This window comes from Pongo abelii, chromosome 10 (genome assembly GCF_028885655.2).
Source record: "Pongo abelii isolate AG06213 chromosome 10, NHGRI_mPonAbe1-v2.0_pri, whole genome shotgun sequence".
In the NCBI taxonomy this organism is placed as follows: domain Eukaryota; kingdom Metazoa; phylum Chordata; class Mammalia; order Primates; family Hominidae; genus Pongo; species Pongo abelii.
The window spans coordinates 119,106,940-119,128,193 of NC_071995.2; the positions used below are offsets into that span (position 1 = coordinate 119,106,940).

General features: G+C 49.3%; 1 protein-coding gene and 1 pseudogene across 4 annotated transcripts in view; one reads left to right on the plus strand and one right to left on the minus strand.

Annotated features, from left to right (window-relative positions):
- The window catches only part of PXN (paxillin), a 59,712-nt gene extending 53,830 nt beyond the window's left edge, over positions 1 to 5,882 (minus strand). For 2 of the 4 annotated variants that reach the window (XM_024256235.2, XM_054526459.1), the window contains exon 1: positions 2,757 to 2,924. In XM_024256235.2, coding sequence (XP_024112003.2) covers positions 2,757 to 2,769 — 13 coding nt within the window. In that variant the 5' untranslated portion in view covers positions 2,770 to 2,924. Of the gene's footprint in view, positions 1 to 2,756; positions 2,931 to 5,790 lie in introns of those variants that run through there. The other 2 variants (XM_054526457.2, XM_055078514.2) reach the window with 2 other exon arrangements.
- LOC100533969 (non-metastatic cells 2, protein (NM23B) expressed in pseudogene) lies at positions 16,951 to 17,602 on the plus strand (annotated as a pseudogene).

Sequence of the window (21,254 nt, forward strand, 5' to 3'; positions counted from 1 at the left end):
GGCAGCCACCCCAAAGAACAAAGTGGAGAGAACACACAGGGAAGGGCAGAACACGCTGTGTTGATATTTTTCTGCTCAGAGAGCTATAAATTTGTAACTTATTAAGCAGCACATGGCGAGTCTGTCATTGGCAACTACGGGAAGGAGAAGAGTTCCCCATTTTTTATTAGACCAAAAAACAAAGTCACAGAGGAGGTGATGCACCCTCTGGCCTTGCTACTGGACACACCATAAACTCTCCCCTGTGTTAGGGACCAGGAGGCACACGGCTGAGAGCACGCTCAGGAGAAAAATAAAAACAAGAGGTCTGGGCTTTGTGTCCACCCTAACTAAGGAAAACAGCTGACGGGCAGTGTGCTGAGCCACCATCCAGACAGCTGACGGGGCCCCAGTGCAGAGGCAAATTCCTCTCCCCTCCTGCATACCCCATTCCTCCCACCCCGGGCTCCGGTCAGTCAGGCGTGGCTTGCCCCTTGGGAGCTCAGGCCAAGGAAGTCGGGCAGCCCGGATGTAAGCAACTGGGAGTCTATGGTAGAAAGCAGCAGAAGTCACAGGTGATCGCCATCACCCAGTGGCAACCCCTCCTTCAAGTGCCCTTGCCTCCTCCCCAGGAAGAAAAGTCTTCTCGGTATACAAGAGCCACAGATCTCGGAGCTAGGAATTGGGCTTCCAGTTACGGTTTTGTCATTTCACGGCTGTGCAGCCTTGGGCAAGAGAATCAGCCTCTCTTAGTCTCAGCTTTCTCAATCTGTAAAAAGGCAGGTGGTCATGACAGCATTGGCTTTAAGGTGGAATCTGATAAAAGGGTTGTTGTACGGATATCACAAATCGAGGTATAGGGAAGTACTCCACAAACAGCAATTTAAATCCCTACAATCCCCTCTCCCATATACAGTACTCTTTGCTTTCAGAACTCAGTTTCCCGGCCCTAAATGGAAGACTGTCAGAAGACAGGAATTCCGGATTTCGATGGCGAGCTCTACAAAGACTTTCTCAGTCCTTGAAACAGCACAGGGACTGCCGAGAAGCAACAGAACTGCACCAGCATTTTAGAAACTGTAACTTTGCTCCTAGTTCCCACTGGGAAAGCACTGAGACTCTTAGATCCTGGTTCAAAGAACATCCCCCAGCCTCCTTCCAGCTGAGCTATTTTTATGTGAAAAAAAAAAAAAAAATACCTGCCTGGAAGCCATGCCAACCTTGAGCACACTGGAAAAATGGGTGCCAAGCCTGACCCAAAGGCAGAACCACGCTTGGCAGCCATCTCACTCTGCAAAACAGGCAGGACCCTACACCAACCCCAGCTCCAGGATCTCAGGGGCACCCTGATCCCAAAAGGAAGCTGGAGGGAAGCAGTCAAGTCCAGCGCCTACAAATAGCCAGTCTTAACTTAGTGCCCGGCGCTGCTTGGTAGAGGTCCATCAGTCCTGTCTGCTGAATCTACTCCTCAGAGCCTGGGACAGAGGAAGCATCAGTGGTCACACAAGTCACCCACAGTCCAGAGAGGAAAGACAAGGCTCCTACAGAGAAGAAACGCTGCCCCCCTCCTCACCTCCCAAGCTCAGGGCCCTCCAGCTACAGGCATGAAGGGAAGGGAGAAACAGCGAATCCTCCCACTCCTGCATTCACGCCACCCAAGGCATTCCTAGAACCCTGGCACCAACCCCCTTGGGTTTAGAGTCGGCTTCCAGGAGATACTTTCTTTCCCCTAACACCAGATCAAGACTGGACTGAAAAGAGTAGCCTTGGGGCTCCAATAACAGGAAAACAGTAAAACTCTGTTCTGGGCATCCTGTCCTCTTTTACCTGCGTGGCTTCCAGCAGGGCCTGACCCGCCGAGAGGGTGGAGGGGACCCTGCTAGCCAGGACACGTTCAGGGATGGTCATAGCTTGGGGCCCACCTCCCACCTCATTCCCCTGGCATTTCACCAGAATCTGGGGGTGGGGAGAGAATCAGGACTCCCAAATTACCGTTCTAGACTTAGATAACATGGAAGACGGACTGGTCTGTGAATTGAGGGGCTGGTCCACAGAGTGCGGAGGTCAGTGAGAGAAAACGAGTGATGGGTCCTTGAAACGGGGTGAGCAGATTTGAAGTGGGGGGTCAGGAGAGCAGGCAGACTGGGAAACTTATCTTTGAAATGGGGGTGTGGTCATCACACGCTCATCTCTAGCTTTTGCATCTGACTTGTGAAATGAAAGGGGTGGGCTCCGAGGGGTTATCCCTGAAGGGGGGTGCCAGTCTGTGAAGTAGGGGGCAGCCCTGGAGGGACGGGGAGCAGGTCGAGGAAATGAGGGAGCAGCCCAAGAGATCGGGCAGCTGCTCCCCGAGTTGGGCGGTCGATCTGTGAGGTGGGGGTGGGGAAAGGTCTGCGAGGTGAGGGTCCCGTAGCTGACGAGGTGGTCTGCCGCAGGAAGTCTCGTCCCTGCAGCGGACGGGGTGGGTCCCTGAGGGGCGGACTGGTCCCTGGGGCCCTTCTGGGAGACGTGGATGGGTCCTCGAGGTCGGGTGTCCAGAGGTGAAGCCGTCCCAGACGGGGAGTCGCTGCTGTGCGGTCGGTGCCGGGGCCGGCCTGGCCCGGGACTAAGGCCCGGTTAGGGATCCCGGCCCCGCGGAGCCCCGGCCGGCAGGGACGAGAGCTGAGGCCGGGGCCGCCGAGGGTGGGATCCCGCGGCCCCAGCCGCTCGCTGGCGCCCGCCTGGCCCCAAGCTGCGCGCCTCTCGCCTCCTCCTCCCTCGGCCTCCCGCTCACTCACCGAGGTCGTCCATGGCCGGACCACGGGCGCCGGCTCAGGGTCGCGCTAGCTGCCCGTCCCGGGGCCGCTCCTCTATGCACCGCAACTTTTCCGCCGCGAGCCTCGGCCCGGAACGGAACGCGCCGCCGCCGCGCGCGCCCGCGCCCGCCGCGCGCCCCGCCCCCGGCCGCCCCCTTGTGCACGCGCGCCCCGCCCCCGGACACCCCCGCTAACTTGCTGGCCCCGCCCCCTGCGCACGCTGATCCCGCCCCCACCAAGAGCCCGGGCAGTGGGCGTCGCTGGGCGGGCCGGTGGCGCCCCCTCGCGGCTAAGCGGGCAGGTGGGCGGCTCCCAGGCCTCCAGCCACTCCCATCCATCTTTCTGTCCCTCTCAAAGTCACTTGCCTGACCCTGCGGATGACAAATCCGTCCACAGCCATGTGTCTGTGCATTCGTCAGCCACTCGGTCATCACATGCCTGTCCACTGGACAGTCAGTTTTGCCCACCTGTCCGTCTGTCACCTGTAGGTCACCACCCAGGAGGACCATAAATCAGTATCAGGCAAGGCCCGGAGCCCGTAGCTGACCTTTCCTGGGGTTGTCCTCTGGATCAATGGCAGTGCAGCTCGTAGTTCACCCTTTCTGGCCCAAACCCAATATCTGTGTGGTTCCATCTCTCTTAATATTACTTCCACACATCCACCCTCCCTAGTCACTTTTCCAAAACTGCATGGGGCAGAGGGGACCCCAGATTAGACATTAAAGGGAAAACTACAGGAAAGTCACACCCAGTGCTCCCACACATTCGGAAATTGGGTAATAATAACAGCTACCATTTATTGAGTGTCTGAATAGACAGACACTATATAGCTGTTCTCTAAATTAATCCTCCTAAAGGTACTTCCCTACCCGTTGGGATGGGTGATGGCAGTTTGTGGATTTTATATAAAACTGCTCTGCAAGTACAGCTTCAAGTTCCCCTTGTCCCTCAAGAATCCAGGCCTTCTGGGTCAGGTCAGGTCCTCCAGAAAGCAGATGAGATGCTGAGATAAAGCTAGGGGTAATGCCTGTGACAGAGAAGGGGGAATAATCAGGGTTGGGCAAGGAGACTCAGATCTGACAGACAGGTCAACCCATCAGGGAATTCCAGGACAAAAAAAATGAGAAGTCCCCTTGGGCAGAAGTATCCGGGTTCCAATGCTCCCACCATGTTCAGTCATTTTGTAAAGGCAGATCCAAGCAGCTTCTGTGGCTGCCACATTCTCCTATAATAAATTCAAGACCCAAGACTGTTCCTCAAACACTCTATTGCATGCTTTTCCAACATCTTGCACATACCTCTATTTTGTCTTAGTTTTTGTGTGTTTTTGTTTTTGTTTGAGATGGAGTCTCACTCTGTCGCCCAGGCTGGAGTGCAGTGGTGCAATCTCAGCTCACTGCAACCTCCGCCTCCCAAGTTCAAGTGATTCTCCTGCCTCCTGCTGGGATTACAGGCGCATACCACCATGCCTGGCTAATTTTTGTATTTTTAGTAGAGATGGGGTTTCACCATGTTGGCCAGGCTGGTCTTGAACTCCTGATCTCAGGTGATCTCCTGCCTCCTGGTGGGATTACAGGTGTGTACCACCATGCCTGGCTAATTTTTGTATTTTTAGTAGAGACGGGGTTTCACCATGTTGGCCAGGCTGGTCTTGAACTCCTGACTTCAGGTGATCTGCTCCCCCTCAGCCTCCCAAATTGCTGGGATTACAGGCGTGAGCCACCACGCCCAGCTTGTTTTTGTGTTTTTAAGACACAGTCTTGCTTTGTTGAGTAGGCTGGGATGATGAATAAGACTAACATGATGTTTACCTTCTTGAATCTAAAGGTGCACGCAAAAGAGCAAAGCGGCTAGCATGAAGGATGAGTAGCCTCGCCCCACTCCCAGCTGTGTGGAACAGCATGTGCAAAGATCTGTAGACAAGACATTTAATACTGACCACAAGCCTAGGAGATGAGCACTGTTAGCCCCTTTTACAGCTGGAAGAGTTGAGAGTCAGAGGTTGAGTTACTCCAGGTCATACAGCTAATAAGTAAGGAAACTGAGATTTGAACCTGGGGAGGCTTATGCCAAGGCCTGGTTATGAAACGGCTAAGTGAAACTGCTAATGACTTAGACCAACCCCAGGGCATACGCCTGTCCACTTCTCCAAAGGTCTAAAACCTTTCTTTTTCAAAGCTGTGTGGTCTGGAAATGCAAGGCACCCATTGAATGGGCAAGTTTCTCATTGGTATGTGGAGTTCTAAAGAGAACTGAAGCTTCAGAGATGAGTGCTGGTGAACTCGAACACTCAGGTCCCTGCCAGGGATTTCCTCATGTAAATCATTCCTAAACCCCCATTTCCTCCCTGGCTTCCTTCTTCCCTCGGACTCTCACCCCACAGCAGTTAAACTTGGTGTCTAGTTCAGGCTGCTACAACAAAATCCTGTAGACCGAGTGACTTATAAACAACAGAAATTACTTTTTCACAATTTTGGAGGCTGAAAGTTCAAGATCAGGGTGCCAGCACAGTCAGGTTCTGGTGAGGGCCCTCTTCTGGGCTGCAGACTGTTGACGTTTTGTACCCTCACATGGCACAAAGAGGGTCCCTTTAATAAAGGCACTAACTAATCTCTTTCATGAGGGCCCTGCCCTCATGACCTAATCACCTCTTGAGGCCTCACCTCCTAACACTATTGAATTGAGATTAGATTTCAACATATGAATTTTCAAGGATATGAACATTCAGTCCCTTGCATTTGATAAAATCAATCAGGTTTTTTCATTCTTCCTAAAGATTAAACGACATTGACAGAGAAGATGGACAACCCTGCTGACTTCTTGCTAGTGGTTCATCTTGGGCAATTTACTCTGTGCCTCAGTTTCTTCCCCTATAGAAAGGTTAATAGTAGCTACCTCTCAGAGTCCTCATAGGACTAAATAAGAAACTACACACCTAGTACTTAGAATGGTCCTTGTCACCACAAAATAGCACTCTTAACTCAGCAGTAGAAACAGAACTCGACCAGGCTCATACCTGTAATCCCAGCACTTTGGAAGGCCAAGGCGGGCGGATCACTCCAGGTCAGGAGTTCGAGACCAGCCTGGCCGACATGGCGAAACACCGTCGAGACTCTGTCAAAAAAAAAAAAGAAAGAAGGAAGGAAGGAAGGAAAGAGAGAGAGAGAAAAGAAACAGAATGCAAGCCGGATATGCAATCAAAACTTTTCTTTTTTTTCTTTCCTTTTTTTGAGACAGAGTCTCACTCTGTCGCCCAGGCTGGAGTGCAGTGGCATGATCTCAGCTCACTGCAACCTCCGCCTCCCAGGTTCAAGTGATTCTCCTGCCTCAGCCTCCTGAGTAGCTAGGATTACAGGCACCCGCTATCACACCTGGCTAATTTTTGTATTTTTTTAAGTAGAGATGGGGTTTCACCATGTTGGCCAGGCTGGTCTTGAACTCCTGACCTCAGGTGATCCCACCTGCCTCACCTCCCAAAGTGCTGGGATTGCAGGTGTGAGCCACCACGCCCGGCCCAATCAAAACTTTTTTAGCCAAGTGCAATGGCATATGCCTGTAGTCCCCCTACATGGGATACTGAGGCAGGAGGATTGCTTGAGTTTAGGAGTTTGAGTCCAAACTGGGAAACTAGCAAGACCTCCTCTCTAAAAAAAATCTTTAAAAAAAATAAAAGAAACAGGCCAGGCACGGTGGCTCATGCCTGTAATCCCAGCACTTTGGGAGGCCAAGATGGGTGGATTACCTCAGGTCAGGAGTTCGAGACCAGCCTGACCAACATGGTGAAACCCCATCTCTACTAAATATACAAAATTAGCTAGGTGTGGTGGCACATGCCTGTAATCCCAGCTACTTGGGAGGCTGAGTCAGGAGAATCGCTTGAACCCAGGAGGTGGAAGTTGCAGTGGGCCAAGATCGTGCCACTGCACTCCAGCCTGGCTTACAAGAGCAGAACTCCATCTCAAAAAATAAAAAATAAAAAAAATATTGCCGGGCACGGCGGCTCATGCCTGTAATCCCAGCACTTTAGGAGGCCAAGGTGAGCAAATAACCTGAGGTCAGGAGTTCAAGACCAGCCTGGCTAACAGCCTGGTCTACTAAAAACACAAAAATTAGCTGGGCATGGTGGTGGGCACCTATAATCTCAGCTACTCCAGAGGCTGAGGCAGGAGAATCGCTTGAACCTGGGAGGTGGAGTTTGCAGTGAGCCAAGATCGCACCACTGCACTCCAGCCTGGGGGACAGAATGAGACTCCATCTCAAAATAAATAAATAAATAAATAAAATAGATAAAATTAATGTTAATAATATATTTTATTTAATTCAATATATCCTCAATGTTGGCTGGGCACGGTGGCTCACACCTGTAATCCCAGCACTTTGGGAGGCCAAGGCGGGAGGATCACAAGGTCAGGAGATCAAGACCATCCTGGCCAACATGGTGAAACCCCATCTCTACTAAAAATACAAAAATTAGCTGGTGGCATGTGCCTGTAATCCCAGCTACTCGGGAGGCTGAGGCAGGAGAATCACTTGAACCAGGGAGTCAGAGGTTGCAGTGAGCTGATATCGCACCACTGCACTCTAGCCTGGCGACAGAGCAAGATTCTGTCTCAAAAAAAAAAAAAATCCTAAATGTTATCATTTCAACTTGTAATCAATATAACAAAATATCAGTGAGATATCTTACTCTTTTTTGTATGAAGTCTTCAAAATCCAATGTGTATTTTACACTTACAGCACATCTCAATCCAAATAGCCACATTTGTTTTCTTTTCTTTTGAGACAGGGTCTCACTCTGTTGTCCATGCCAGAGTAGAGTGGTGAGATCGAGGTTCACTGCAGCCTCAATCTCCCAGGCTCAAGTGATCCTCCCATCTCTGTCTCCCGGGTAACTGGAACTACAGGCACATGTCACCACACCTGGCTAATATTTTTTATTTTTAGTAGAGATGAGATTTTGCCATGTTGCCCAGGCTGGTGTTGAACTCCTGGGCTCAAGCCATCCGCCCACCTCTACCTCCCAAAGTGTTGGGATTACAGGCATGAGTCACTGCATCCGGGCCAGCTAGCCACATTTTAAGTACTCAGTAGTCACATGTGGCTAGCGGCTACTGCGTTGAACAGTACAGTTTTAAATGTCAGCTGTCATCACTATTTTGGGTTTTTTTTTTTTTTTTTTTTTTTTTGAAATGGAGTCTCGCTCTGTCACCCAGGCTGGAGTGCAATGGCACGATCTCGGCCCACTGCAACCTCCACCTCCAGGGTTCAAGCAATTCTCCTGCCTCAGCCTCCCGAGTAGCTGGGATTACAGGCGCATGCCACTACACTCGGCTAATTTTTGTATTTTTTTTGATAGAGACGGGGTTTCACCATGTTGGCCAGGCTGGTCTCCAATGCCTGACCTCGTGATCCGCCCACCTCGGCCTCCCAAAGTGCTGGGATTACAGGCGTCAGCCACTACACCTGGCCTATTTTGGGGGTTTTAACCTAAAAATCATTTCCTCAGAAAACTGTTCCCTGACCTGCTGAACTATGTCAGCCCTGTTATTAAAATCTTTTTTGGGGCCAGGCGTGGTGGCTCACACCTGTAATCAGCACTTTGGGAGACCAAGGCAGATGAATCACACGAGGTCAGGAGATCAAGACCAGCCTGGCTAATATGGTGAAAAACCACCCCCCGCCCCGTCTCTACTAAAAATACAAAAATTAGCCAGGTGTGGTGGCGCACACCTGTAATCCCAGCTACTCAGGAGGCTGAGGAAGGAGAATCACTCAAACCCAGGAGGTGGAGGTTGCAGTGAGCTGAGATCGCACCATTGCACTCCAGCCTGGGCAACAGAACAAGACTCCCTCTCAAAAAATAAAAATAAAAATAATAAAAATGAAAATAAATAAGATCTTTTTTTTAGCATTCTAGAAGCACTTATCATGATTATAATTAAATAATTCCGGCCAGGCACGGTGGCTCATGCCTGTAATCCCAGCACTTTGGGAGGCTGAGGTGGGCAGATCATGAGGTCAAGAGTTAGAGACCATCCTGGCCAAAATGGTGAAACCCCGTCTCTACTAAAAATACAAAAATTAGCTGGGCGTGGTGGCGCATGCCTGTAGTCCCAGCTACTCGGGAGGCTGAGGCAGAAGAATGGTGTGAACCTGGGAGGCGGAGCTTGCAGTGAGCCGCTGAGATTGCGCCACTGCACTCCAGCCTGGCAACACAGCAAGACTCTGTCTCAAAAATAATAATCATCATCATTCCTATTAACTTGTTATTTGTGTTTGTATCCTACTAGACTCTAGGCTTCAGAAAGGTGGAGACCATTTGCTCATTGTTCTATCCCAGTGCTGGCATACAACAGGTGCTCAATAGAGATTTGTTGGGTGAATAACATTTATTAACCACACACTTAATGAATTAGCCTTAGCACTGCATTAACTGAAGTTGGGAAGAAAAAGGTTAAGAGAAAAAAAGCAGCCAGGCCTGCTGGCTCACACCTGTAATTCCAGCACTTTGGGAGGCCAAGGTGGGTGGATCACCTGAGGTCAGGAGTTCAAGACCAGCCTGAGCAACATGGCGAAACCCCGTCTCTACTAAAAATACAAAAATTACTGGCCAGGCGCAGTGGCTCATGCTTTAATCCCAGCACTTTGGGAGGCTGAGGCAGGTGGATCACCTGAGGTCCGGAGTTCGAGACCAGCCTGACCAACATGGAGAAACCCCATCTCTACTAAAAATACAAAATTAGCCGGGCGTGGTGGCGCATGCCTGTAATCCCAGCTACTCGGGAGGCTGAGGCAGGAAAATGGCTTGAACCTGGGAGGCGGAGGTTGCTGTGAGCCGAGATTGCGCCATTGCACTCCAGCCTGGGCAACAAGAGTGAAACTCTGTCTCAAAAAAAAAAAAATTACCTGGGCATGATGGCACGTGCCTGTCATCCCAGCTACTAGGGGAGCTGAGGCAGGAGGATCGTTTGAAACTGGGAGGCTTGCAGTGGGCCAAGATCGTGCCACTGCACTACAGCTTGGGCAACAGAGTGAGACTCTGTCTCAAAAAAAAGAAAGAGAGAGAATAAAAGCAGATCTAGAAGAGTCAGTTCCACAGCTTATAATATAGATATGGACATTTTCTTTACAAAAGCAATAGTTGGTCATTGCGGGAAAACGTCTCAAAAACTCGAATAAATGGCCAAGCACAGTGGCTCACACCTGTAATCCTAGCACTTGGGAGGCTGAGGCAGGAGGATCACTTGAGCTCAGGAGTTCGAGACCAGCCTGGGCAACATAGTAAGACTTCTTCTTTATTTTTATTTTATTTTTTATTGGATTTCCTTTCAGATTCAGACCTACAGATATCTTTTAAAGTAAAAAACTTATTTTAAAATGAATAAACTAAGATGAAAATTAAAATTATCCATAATCCAAAACTAAAAGAATGACCAGTTGTAGATTTTCCAGAGTGTTCTTTTACACACAAAGAACATACACATATGTTTTTAGATATAAAACATTAAATATATATTTGAATATTTTTGCACAGTTTTGAAACTTGGTTTTCTCATTTACCCATTTATCACTACTTTGTTTTTTGTTTGGGTTTTTTTTTTTTTTTTTTTTTGGGACAGGGTCTCCCTCTGTCACCCAGGCTGGAGTACAGTGGTGCAAACACGGCTTACTGCAGCCTCGACCTCCCAGGCTCAAGTGACCCTCCCACCTCAGCCTCCTGAGTAGCTGGGACTACAGGTGTGCACCACCACATCTAGTTATTTTTTTAAATTTTTTGTAGAGCTGGGGGTCTCCCTATGTTGTCCAGCCTGTTCTTCAACTCCTGGGTTCAACCAGTCCTCCAGTCTTGGCCTCCCAAAGAGGTGGAATTACAAGCATAAGCCACTGTGGCCAGTCCAGTGTGAGCATCTTTTCATGGCATTTAACATTCTTCTGAAACATCAATTCCTTGGGTAAAACAGCATCGCATTGTATAATTGTACCAGGATTTACTTAGCCAATCTCCTGATAAAATTTAGTTAGTTACAAATTTTCACTATAATCAGCAATGCTAGGAGAACATCCTTGTAGTTAAATCTCGGAGCACTTTCTTAATGATTTCCTGCAGATCAGTTCTTAAGGAGTGGAAGTGTGAGGTTAAGTGTCGCGTTAGTCCGTTTACTATGTGTTGACAAAGTGTGGTCTATAACAGCTGTATCTAGATAAATATATCATGTATATTTAATGAGTACTGAGTTGACACGCAACACTGTAGGGCGGTCCCAGGCATAATTCTCCCAAATATAGCGTGACTAACTGCCACTGGTGGAATGAGAGGTTGTAGCTAGTACAAAGATTTATTTTATTATTTTATTTGTATTTTTTTTTGCAGAGACAGAGACGTCTCACTTTGTTGCCCAACTGGTCTCAAACTCCTGGGCTCAAGGAACCCTCCCACCTCGACCTCCCAAAGTGCTGGGATTACAGACATGAGCCACCATGCCCAGATCAGCTTTTTTTTTTTTTTTTTTTTTCTTCTTTCTGAGACAGAGTCTCGCTCTGTCGCCCAGGGTAGAATGCAGTGGCACGATCTCGGCTCACCACAAGCTCCATCCCCTGGGTTCACGCCATTCTCCTGTCTCAGCCTCCCGAGTAGCTGGGACTACAGGCACCTGCCACCACGCCTGGCTGATTTTTTGTATTTTTAGTAGAGACGGGGTTTCACCGTGTTAGCCAGGACGGTCTCAATCTCCTGACCTCGTGATCCGCCCGCCTTGGCCTTCCAAAGTGCTGGGATTACAGGCGTGAGCCACCGTGCCCGGCCAGATTCCTTATTTTAATAGTTACATATTTATGTGTTAGAGAATTATCTAATTAGCACATAAAACCTGTGATGGCTCCAATAATATTATTTATTTATTTATTTATTTTTAATTTTTGAGACGGAGTCTCGCTTTGTCGCCAGGCTGGAGTGCGGTGGCACAATCTTGGCTTACTGCAACCTCCGCCTCCCAGGTTCAAGTGATTCTCCTGCCTCAGCCTCCCGAGTAGCTGGGACTACAGGCACATACCACCACGCCCGGCTAGCTTTTGTATTTTTAGTAGAGATGGGGTTTCACCATGTTGGCCAGGATGGTCTCGATTTCTTGACCTCATGATCCACCTGCCTCGGCCTCCCAATGTGCTGGGGTTACAGGCGTGAGCCACCGCGCCTGGCCTGGCTCCAATATTATTGTTTAGGATAAAGATAAGGTTTTTTTGTTTGTTTGTTTATTTTAAAGTGAGTCCACTTAAAACTATGTAGGGACGGGCACAGTGGCTCACGCCCATAATCCCAGCATTTTCGGAGTCTGAGGGCTGAGGAGGGTGGATCACCTGAAGTCAGGAGTTCAACACCAGCCTGGCCAACATGGCAAAATGCCATCTCTACTAAAAATACAAAAATTAGCCAGTGTGGTGGTGCGGGCCCCGTAGTCCCAGCTACTTGGGAGGCTGACATGGGAGGATCACTTGAGCCTGGGAGGCGGATGTTGCAGTGAACCGAGATCGTGCCACTGCACACTCCAGCCTGGATGACACAGCAAGACTTCATCTCAAGAAAAACAAAAAGAAGATTTGAGCTAGAATTCCAGTTTTCCTCAGTTCCCAGTTGGTGATCCTGGGAGAGTCTCTCTTAGCCTCAGTTTTCTCATCTGTGAGATGGGGATATTGAGAATTCTTCTCCGTATGGCATGACTGCCTGGAATGGTGGTTCATGCCTATAATCCCAGTACTGAGGGAAGCCGAGGTGGGCAGATCACTTGAGGTCAGGAGTTCGAGACCAGCCTGGCCAACATGGTGAAACCCCATCCCTACTAAAAACACAAAAATTAACTGGGTGTGGTGGCACGCACCTGTAATTCCAGCTAGTTGGAAGGCTGAGGCAGGTAGAATCACTTGAACTCAGGAAACACAGGTTGCAGTAAGCCGAGATTGGGCCACTGCACTCCAGCCTGGGCAACAGAGTGAGACTCCCATCTCAAAAAAAAAAAAAGAAAAAGTTAAAGAAAATAAAGAATTATAAGTTCAAAAAGGATCTCAAGAGATTCTCCAAACTTTTCTCAGGTGAAGGGGGCTGGATTTTCACCTTCATCCTCCTCTCTATCACCTAAGGACCCCACATGTTGCCCGGGTGTCCACCTGGAAGTCATCCTCTGTTCCTCCCTGTCCTCGCTTTCCATACCCAGTTCGGCCTGTCCATCAGCAAAGTGTAACCCAATTCCCACCCCTACCCCCTCATTTTCACCTCTGCAATTATCTCTCTAGGTGCAGCCACGCACTGCCCTCTCTTGCCTGGGATTACTGCATGAACCTCCAAACTGGACCTCTGTTGTCAATTTTCTACCCAGAAGCCAATAAGCCAATGTTATCTTTTTAAAAAAATTTTTTTGAGATGGAGTCTTGCTGTATCACCCAGGCTGGAGTGCAATGGCACAATCTTGACTCACTGCAACCGCCGCCTCCAAGGTTCAAGCCATTCTCCTGCCTCAGCCTCCCAAGTAGCTGGGACTACAGGCACGCTACCACGCCCAGCTAATTTTTCTTATTTTTAGTAGAGACAGGGTTTTGCCATGTTGGCCAGGCTGGTCCTGAACTCCTAACCTTGGGTGATCCACCCCCCTCGGCCTCCCAAAGTGCTGGGATTACAGGCGTGAGCCACGGCACCAGCCTAATGTTATTTTATTTTATTTTATTTATTTATTTATTTTGAGATGGAGTCTCACTCTGTCGTCCAGGCTGGAGTGCAGTGGTGTGATCTCGGCTCACTGCAACCTCCGCCTCCCAGGTTCAAGTGATTCTCCTGCCTCAGCCTACTGGGTAGCTGGGATTACAGTCACACGACACAACACCTGGATAATTTTTTGTATTTTTAGTAGAGACAGTGTCTCACCATGTTGGCCAGTCTGGTCTCGAACTCCTGACCTCTGGAGACCCGCCCCCCTCGGCCTCCCAAAGTGCTGGGATTACAGGCGTGAGTACCCGGCAATGTTACATTTTTTTTAAAAAAAAATCAACTTTATTGGGCTAATGCCCAATAAATAAAGTTGCAGTGGCTCATGCCTGTAATCCTAGCACTTTGGGATCTTGACATAGCTGATCTCAGATCTTGGCATAGCTGTTCACATGCCACCTCTGCGGGTCCTGAATATTTTATCTAAAGTCTCCCCGTACCCCACCAAATCAGACTCCTTACCCTGGTATTTGTTGAGGTTCACCTTCTGCCATTATATTCTGCATTTATTTGTCTACTTGTTTATTATTTGTCTCTGCCTCCCCCATAAAATGTCAGGGCTATGAGAACAGGGACTATGTCTGTCTTGTCTGCTGCTTGTTCACCAGCATCTGGAATGGTAGGTTTGAGTAACTATTTTTGAACGAATGAAAGACTGGCGACATGGAGATGCCAGGAGATGAGTGAGCTGGGCTGCATAATTAGTTGTAGCATCAGGATGAAAACCCCAATGTCCTGGCCCCCAGCCCAAATCTCTCTCCTCCTTCACAGGCCATTCACAGATCTTCCCAGGACTGACACACAAGACAGTACAGGGGTCTTAATTGCAGTGGTTTTTTTTTTTTTTTTTTTGAGACGGAGTCTCCTCTGTCGCCCAGGCTGGAGTGCAGTGGCGCGATCTCAGCTCACTGCAAGCTCCACCCCTCGAGTTCACGCCATTCTCCTGTCTCAGCCTCCCGAGTAGCTGGGACTACAAGCGCCCACCACCATTCCCAGCTAATTTTTTTTATTTTTTTATTTTTAGTAGAGACGGGGTTTCACCGTGTTAGCCAGGATGGTCTCAATCTTCTGACCTTGTGATCTGCCCGTCTCGGCCTTCCAAAGTGCTGGGGATTACAGGCATGAGCCACCATGCCCGGCCCGTTTTTTTGTTTGTTTGTTTTCCCCGAGATGGACTCTTGCTCTGTTGCCCAGAGCTGGAGTGCAATGGCACAATCTCGGCTCACTGCAACCTCCGCCTCCTAGGTTCAAGCAATTCTCCTGCCTCAGCCTCCCGAGTAGCTGGGATTACAGGCGTGAGCCACCACACCCAGGTAATTTTTGTATTTTTAGTAGAGATGGGGTTTCACCAAGTTGGCCAGGCTGGTATCAAACTCCTGACCTCGTGATCCACCTGCCTCAGCCTCCCAAAGTGTTAAGATTACAGGCGTGAGCCACCATGGCCAGCCGCAGTGCTGTTTTTAAGGGCAAGAGACTGGAAACAACTCAAATGTCCATCAATAGGGGGCTGGTTAATTAAATCACATACAGTTCTACAACGGAAAATTATGTAGCCACAGAAAAGATCCCAGGAAGCTCAAATGTACTGATACGAAACAGCTTCCAAGATCTGAAAACATAACACTGAACGATGTAGGTAACGTGGGTATCATCTGTGGGAAAAAGTGGGATACAATATGTTTATAAGATACTTATACAGGCCGGCGCGGTGGCTCCCGTCTATAATCCCAGCACTTTGGGAGGCCAAGGCAGGCAGATCACGAGGTCAGGAGGTCGAGACCAGCCTGGCCAATGTGGTGAAACCCCATCTCTGCTAAAAATACAAAAATTAGCCGGGCATGATGGCTCACGCCTGTAATCCCAGCTACTCGGGAGGCTGAGGCAGGAGAATCACTTGAACCCGGAGGGGGAGGTTGTGTTGAGCAGAGATTGAGCCATTGCACTCTAGCCTGGGCAACAAGAGTGACTCTAGCCTGGGCAACAAGAGTGAAACTCTGTCTCAAAAAAAAGGTACTTATACAAGCCTGGGTGCAGTGGCTCACGCCTGTAATCCCAACACTTTGGGAGGTCAAGGAGGGTGGACTGCTTGAGCCCAGGAGTTCCAGACCAACCTGGGCAACATGGTGAAACCCCATCTCTAAAAAAAATACAAAAAAAGTTAGTCAGGCATGGTGGTGGGTGCCTGTAGTCCCAGCTGCTCAGGAGACTGAAGTAGGAGGATCACTTGAGCCCAGGAGGTGGAGGATGCAGTGTGCCACTATACTCCAGACTGGAGGACAGAGTGAGGCCGTGTCTAAAAAAAAAGATACTTATACAAATTGGAACAACTCTGAAAGAATGTACACTACCAATGTTAACTGGCTAGGGGTGGGGCTGGAGGAATGGGGTGGCTGGGAATCAAGAGTAGAAAGGAGATTTCACTAAGTACTCTTTTGCATAGTTTGAATTTTTTTTTTTAGGGGCGGAGTCTTGCTCTATCTCCAGGCTGGAGTCCAATGGCACGATCTCGGCTCACTGCAACCTCCGCCTGCTGGGTTCAAGCGATTCTCCTGCCTCAGCCTCCTGAGTAACTGGGATTACAGATGTGTGCCACCGTGCCCGGCTAATTTTTTTGTATCTTTAGTAGAGATGGGGTCTCACCATGTTGGCCAGGCTGGTCTTGAACTCCTGACCTCAGGTAATCTGCCTGCCTCAGCCTCCCAAAGTGCTGGGATTACAGGTGTGAGCCATCGAGCTTGGCCCACATATGTAACTTAATCTATTGCTAAAACAAATTAATATTTTACAAAAATAGGCCAGGCGCAGTTGCTCATACCTGTAATCCCAGCATTTTGGGAGGCTGAGGCGGGCGGATCATGAGGTCAAGAGTTCTAGACCAGCCTGGCCAACATGGTGAAACTCCGTCTCTACTAAGAATACAAAAATTAGCCGGGCATTGTGGTGCATGTCTGTAATCCCAGCTACTGGGGAGGCTGAGGCAGGAGAATCACTTGAACCCAGGAGTGGGAGGTTGCAGTGAGCTGAGATCGCACCACTGCAGTCCAGCCTGGGCGACAAGAGGGAGACTCTGTCTCAAAAAAATAAAATAAAATAAAATAAAATAAATAAATAAATAAAAATTTTTTAAAAAGTACATTTAAAAAAATGTCACTACTGGCCGGGTGTGGTGGCTAGTACCTATAATCTCAGCACTTAGGGAAGCCAGGCGGGAGGATCGCTTGAGTTCAGGAAAACAGCCCATCTCTACAAAACATTAAAAAATTATCCAGTTGTAGAGGTGCCAACCTGTAGTCCTAGGTACTGGGGATGTTGAGGAAGGAAGATTGCTTGAGCCCAGGAGTTGGAGGCTGCAGTGAGCCATGATCACACCATTACACTCCAGCCTGGGTGACAGAGCCAGTCCTTGTTTCAAAAAAGAAAGAGAGGAGCGCAGCGCCGCCACCCGGCCCCTCCAGCTTCCCGGACCATGGCCAACCTCGAGCGCACCTTCGTCGCCATCAAGCCGGACGGCGTGCAGCGCGGCCTGGTGGGCGAGATCATCAAGCGCTTCGAGCAGAAGGGGTTCCGCCTCGTGGCCATGAAGTTCCTCCCGGCCTCTGAAGAACACCTGAAGCAGCACTACATTGACCTGAAGGACTGCCCATTCTTCCCTGGGCTGGTGAAGTACATGAACTCAGGGCCGGTCGTGGCCATGGTCTGGGAGGGGCTGAACGTGGTGAAGACAGGCCAAGTGATGCTTGGGGAGACCAATCCAGCAGATTCTAAGCCAGGCACCATTCGTGGGGACTTCTGCATTCAGGTTGGCAGGAACATCATGTATGGCAGTGATTCAGTAAAAAGTGCTGAAAAAGAAATCAGCCTATGGTTTAAGCCTGAAGAATTGGTTGACTACAAGTCTCCTGCTCATGACTGGCTCTATGAATAAGAGGTGGACACAGCAGCAGTCTCCTTCAGCACGGCGTGGTGTGTCCCTGGACACAGCTCTTCATTCCACTGACTTAGAGGCAACAGGATTGATCATTCTTTGATAGAGTATATTTGCCAATAAAGCTTTTGGAAGCTGGAAAAAAAAAAAAAAGAAAGACAGAAAGAGAGAAGGGGAGGGAGGGGAGGAAGAGAGGAAGGGAGGGAAGGAGGGAGGAAGGAAGGAAGGGAGGGAGGGAGGGAGGGAGGGAGGGGAAAGATAAATAGAAAGAAAGACACAGACGGGCCATGAGCGGTGGCTCATGCCTGTAATCCCAGCACTTTGGGAGGCTGAGGTGGGTGGATCACGAGGTCAGGACATCGAGACCATCGTGGCTAATACAGTGAAACCCCATCTCTACTAAAAATACAGAAAAGTAGCCGGGCATGGTAGCACGTGCCTGTAGTCCCAGCCACCCGGGAGGCTGAAGCAGGAGAATCACTTGAATCCGGGAGGCGGAGGTTGCAGTGAGCTGAGATCACGCCACTGCACTCCAGGCTGGGCGATAGAGTGAGACTCTGTCTCAAAAAAAAAAAAAAAGAAAGAAAGAAAAGAAAGAAAAAAGAAAGAAAAGAAAGGCAGTACAGACACTAACAAGAGGGGCCTCAACCGCTCAAGAGTAATTCAACTGAGACTTGAAAACGTTTCCTGGAAAGAGCTAACCCTAGCTTGATGTTTTGCGAAAGGGAGGCTGTGGGAAGAGCATTCTGGAAGGAGGGGTTGGTATTTGGAAAGCTATGCCGAGGGCTCCAGAATAGGGGTAGTAAGACGGAAAGTTTCCAGCCTCCCCTGGCTTATCTCAAGGAGGAGCCTCATGGCTCAGAGCGTGGGTCCTACCAGGCATTTTGGCCCTCTAGGAGAAGCTCCTCATGTCCAGGAAACCCAAAACAGGCAAGGGTTTAAATCTCAGTTCTGGCTGGGTGCGGTGGCTCACGCCTATAATCCCAGTACTACCCAGGCCGAGGCGGGTGGATCACTTGAGCTCAGCAGGTCGAGACCAGCGTGGGTAACATGGCGAAACCCTGTCTGTACTAAAAAAACAAAAAATTAGCCAGGCGTGGTGGTGGGTGCCTGTGGTCCCAGCTACTCCGGAGGCTGAGGTGGGAGGATCGCTTGAGCTCAGGAGGCGGAGGTTGCAGTCAGCTGAGCTTCCATCACTGCACTCCAGCCTGGGTGACAGAGTGAGACCCCATCTAAAGAAAAAAAGAAATCCCAGTTCTATCTGCCAACTGTGTAGTCTTAGGCATGATACCTCACCTTTCACCTTTCTGAGCCTCACTTTTCTCTTCAGTAAAATGGGAGTGAGGTTCTACAGGTTTAATACTTAGTAGTTGTGTGGTTTGAGGCCAAGTGACTTGACCACTCTGAGCCTCAGTTGCCTTATTTGTAAATCTGGATAATAAAACATATATATGCCTTCCATGGCTGTTACGTGGATTTAACAACAAAAAACAAAAATGCATGAAAAGGGCTGAGAAATTGTAGCTATTAGCATCATCGAAGAACCGAAGTGAGACTTTAGGGCTAAGAGGGAAAAGGACAGTTTTGGGGATTTATCCAGCCACCCAAGTGCTGAATCGAGTTGTTGTGAGTTAACAATAAATATTATTATTATTGAGAACACATTGTTTAACATGTGTAAAGCATCATGTTAAGTCTTTAAAACCTAACGGGTGTTTTATGTCTTATTTACAGGCCAGGAAACTGAGGCTTATTAAGTAAAGTCACCTGCTCCCAGCTACAGCTACAAAGTGGAAGAGTCAGGATTCAAACCCAAGACTGTCTGACTCATGAAGGGGAGTGTCAGGGTTGTGCCACAGCCTTTGGGCAAGTCCAGGATTGCCAGCTGACTTGGACACAGTGCCTTGGGAAGGCTCTGGCTGCCTCTGAATTTGGGAGAAGGACATAGTCTGGGTTACTGCCCTGCATAAAACCTTCATGACACCAGAATAAAGCCCAGTGGTTTTTCATGATCTCATTAGAGGACCCAGTATGTACCTCCTCACCAACTCTCTCTACTTCCTCCCTTCTCAGCTCCACTCACTGGGAATGATTTTCAGGTTGTTCAATAAGCTTTGTTGGGCCAGGTGTGGTGGCTCACACCTGTAATCCCAGCACTTTGGGAGGCCAAGGCGGGTGGATCACTTGAGGACCGGAGTTCGAGACCAGCCTGGCCAACATGGCGAAACCCCATCTCTACTAAAAATAAAAAAATTAGCTGGGCGTGGTGGTGCATGACTATAATCCCAGCTACTCAGGAGGCTGAGGCAGGAGAATCACTTGAACCCAGGAGGCAAAGTTTGCAGTAAGCTGAGGTCGTGCCACTGTACTCCAGCCTGGGAGACAGAGCAAGACCCCATCTTAAAAAAAAAAAAAAAAAAAAATTGGCCACGATGGCCGGGTATGGTAGCTCCCGCCTGTAATCCCAGCACTTTGGGAGGCCGAGGCAGGTGGATGACCTGAGATCGTGAGTTCGAGACCAGCCTGAACATGGAGAAACCCCATCTCTACTAAAAATACAAAATTAGCCGGGTGTGCTGGCGCATGCCTGTAATCCCAGCTGCTCAGGAAGCTGAGGCAGGAGAATCGCTTGAACCCGGGAGGCAGAGGTTGCGGTGAGCCGAGATTGTGCCATTGCACTTCACCTGGACAACAAGAGTGAAACTCTGTCTCAAAAAGTAATAATAATAAATAATACAAAAATTAGCTGGGCATGGTGATGCATGCCTGTAGTCTCAGGTATTTGGGAGGCTAAGGCACGGGAATCACTTGAACCTGGGAGGCGGAGGCTGCAGTGAGTCGAGATTACACCACTGTACTCCAGCCTGGGCAACAGAGAGAGAGACTCTATCTCAAAAAAAAACACACAAACAAACAAACAAAAACACCGGGCACAGTGGCTCACACCTCTAATCCCAGCACTTTGGGATGTTGAGGTGGGTGGATCACTTGAGGTCAGGAGTTCGAGACCAGCCTGGCCAACATGGTGAAACCCCATCTCTACTAAACTACAAAATTAGCTGGGCGTGGTAGCCCACATCTGTAATCCCAGCTACTTGGGAGGCTGAGGCAGGAGAATTGCTTGAACCTGAGAGGTGGAGGTTGTAGTGAGCCGAGATCGTGCCATTGGACTCCAGTCTAGGTGACAGACTGAAACTCCAGCTCAAAAAAAAAAAAACAAAAAGAAAGAAAGGAAAAAAAGGCTGGGCACAGTGGCTCACGCCTGTAATCCCAGCACTTTGGGCGGCCAAGGCAGGCGGATCACCTGAGGTCAGGAATCCGAGACCAGCCTGGTCAACATGGTGGAAACCCGTCTCTACTAAAAATACAAAAATTAGCCGGGTGTGGTGACGAGCACCTGTGATCCCCGCTACTCGGGAGGCTAAGGCCAGAGAATTGCCCGAACCTGGGAGGTGGAGGTTGCAGTGAGCTGAGATTTCACCACTGCACTCCAGCCTGGGCAACACAGCAAGACTCCATCTCAACAACAACCACCACAACAGAAAGGCCACATATTCCTGACTCCAGGCCCCTGCCAGTGCTGTTACCGCTGCTAAAATCCATCCTGTCCTCTTTGTCCTGGTTAATGCCTCTCCTCCTTCAGTTCACAGCTCAGCTACCCCCTTCTTCAGGAAGCCCTCCTTGACAACCACCCAGGCTTAGCTAGTCAGTCCTATGACCACCCCACCCCCACTAACTCTGAAACAGGCACCAAAGGAAGCACTCTTCCCATATCTCACTTAATACTCACCAAATCTCTGGCCGG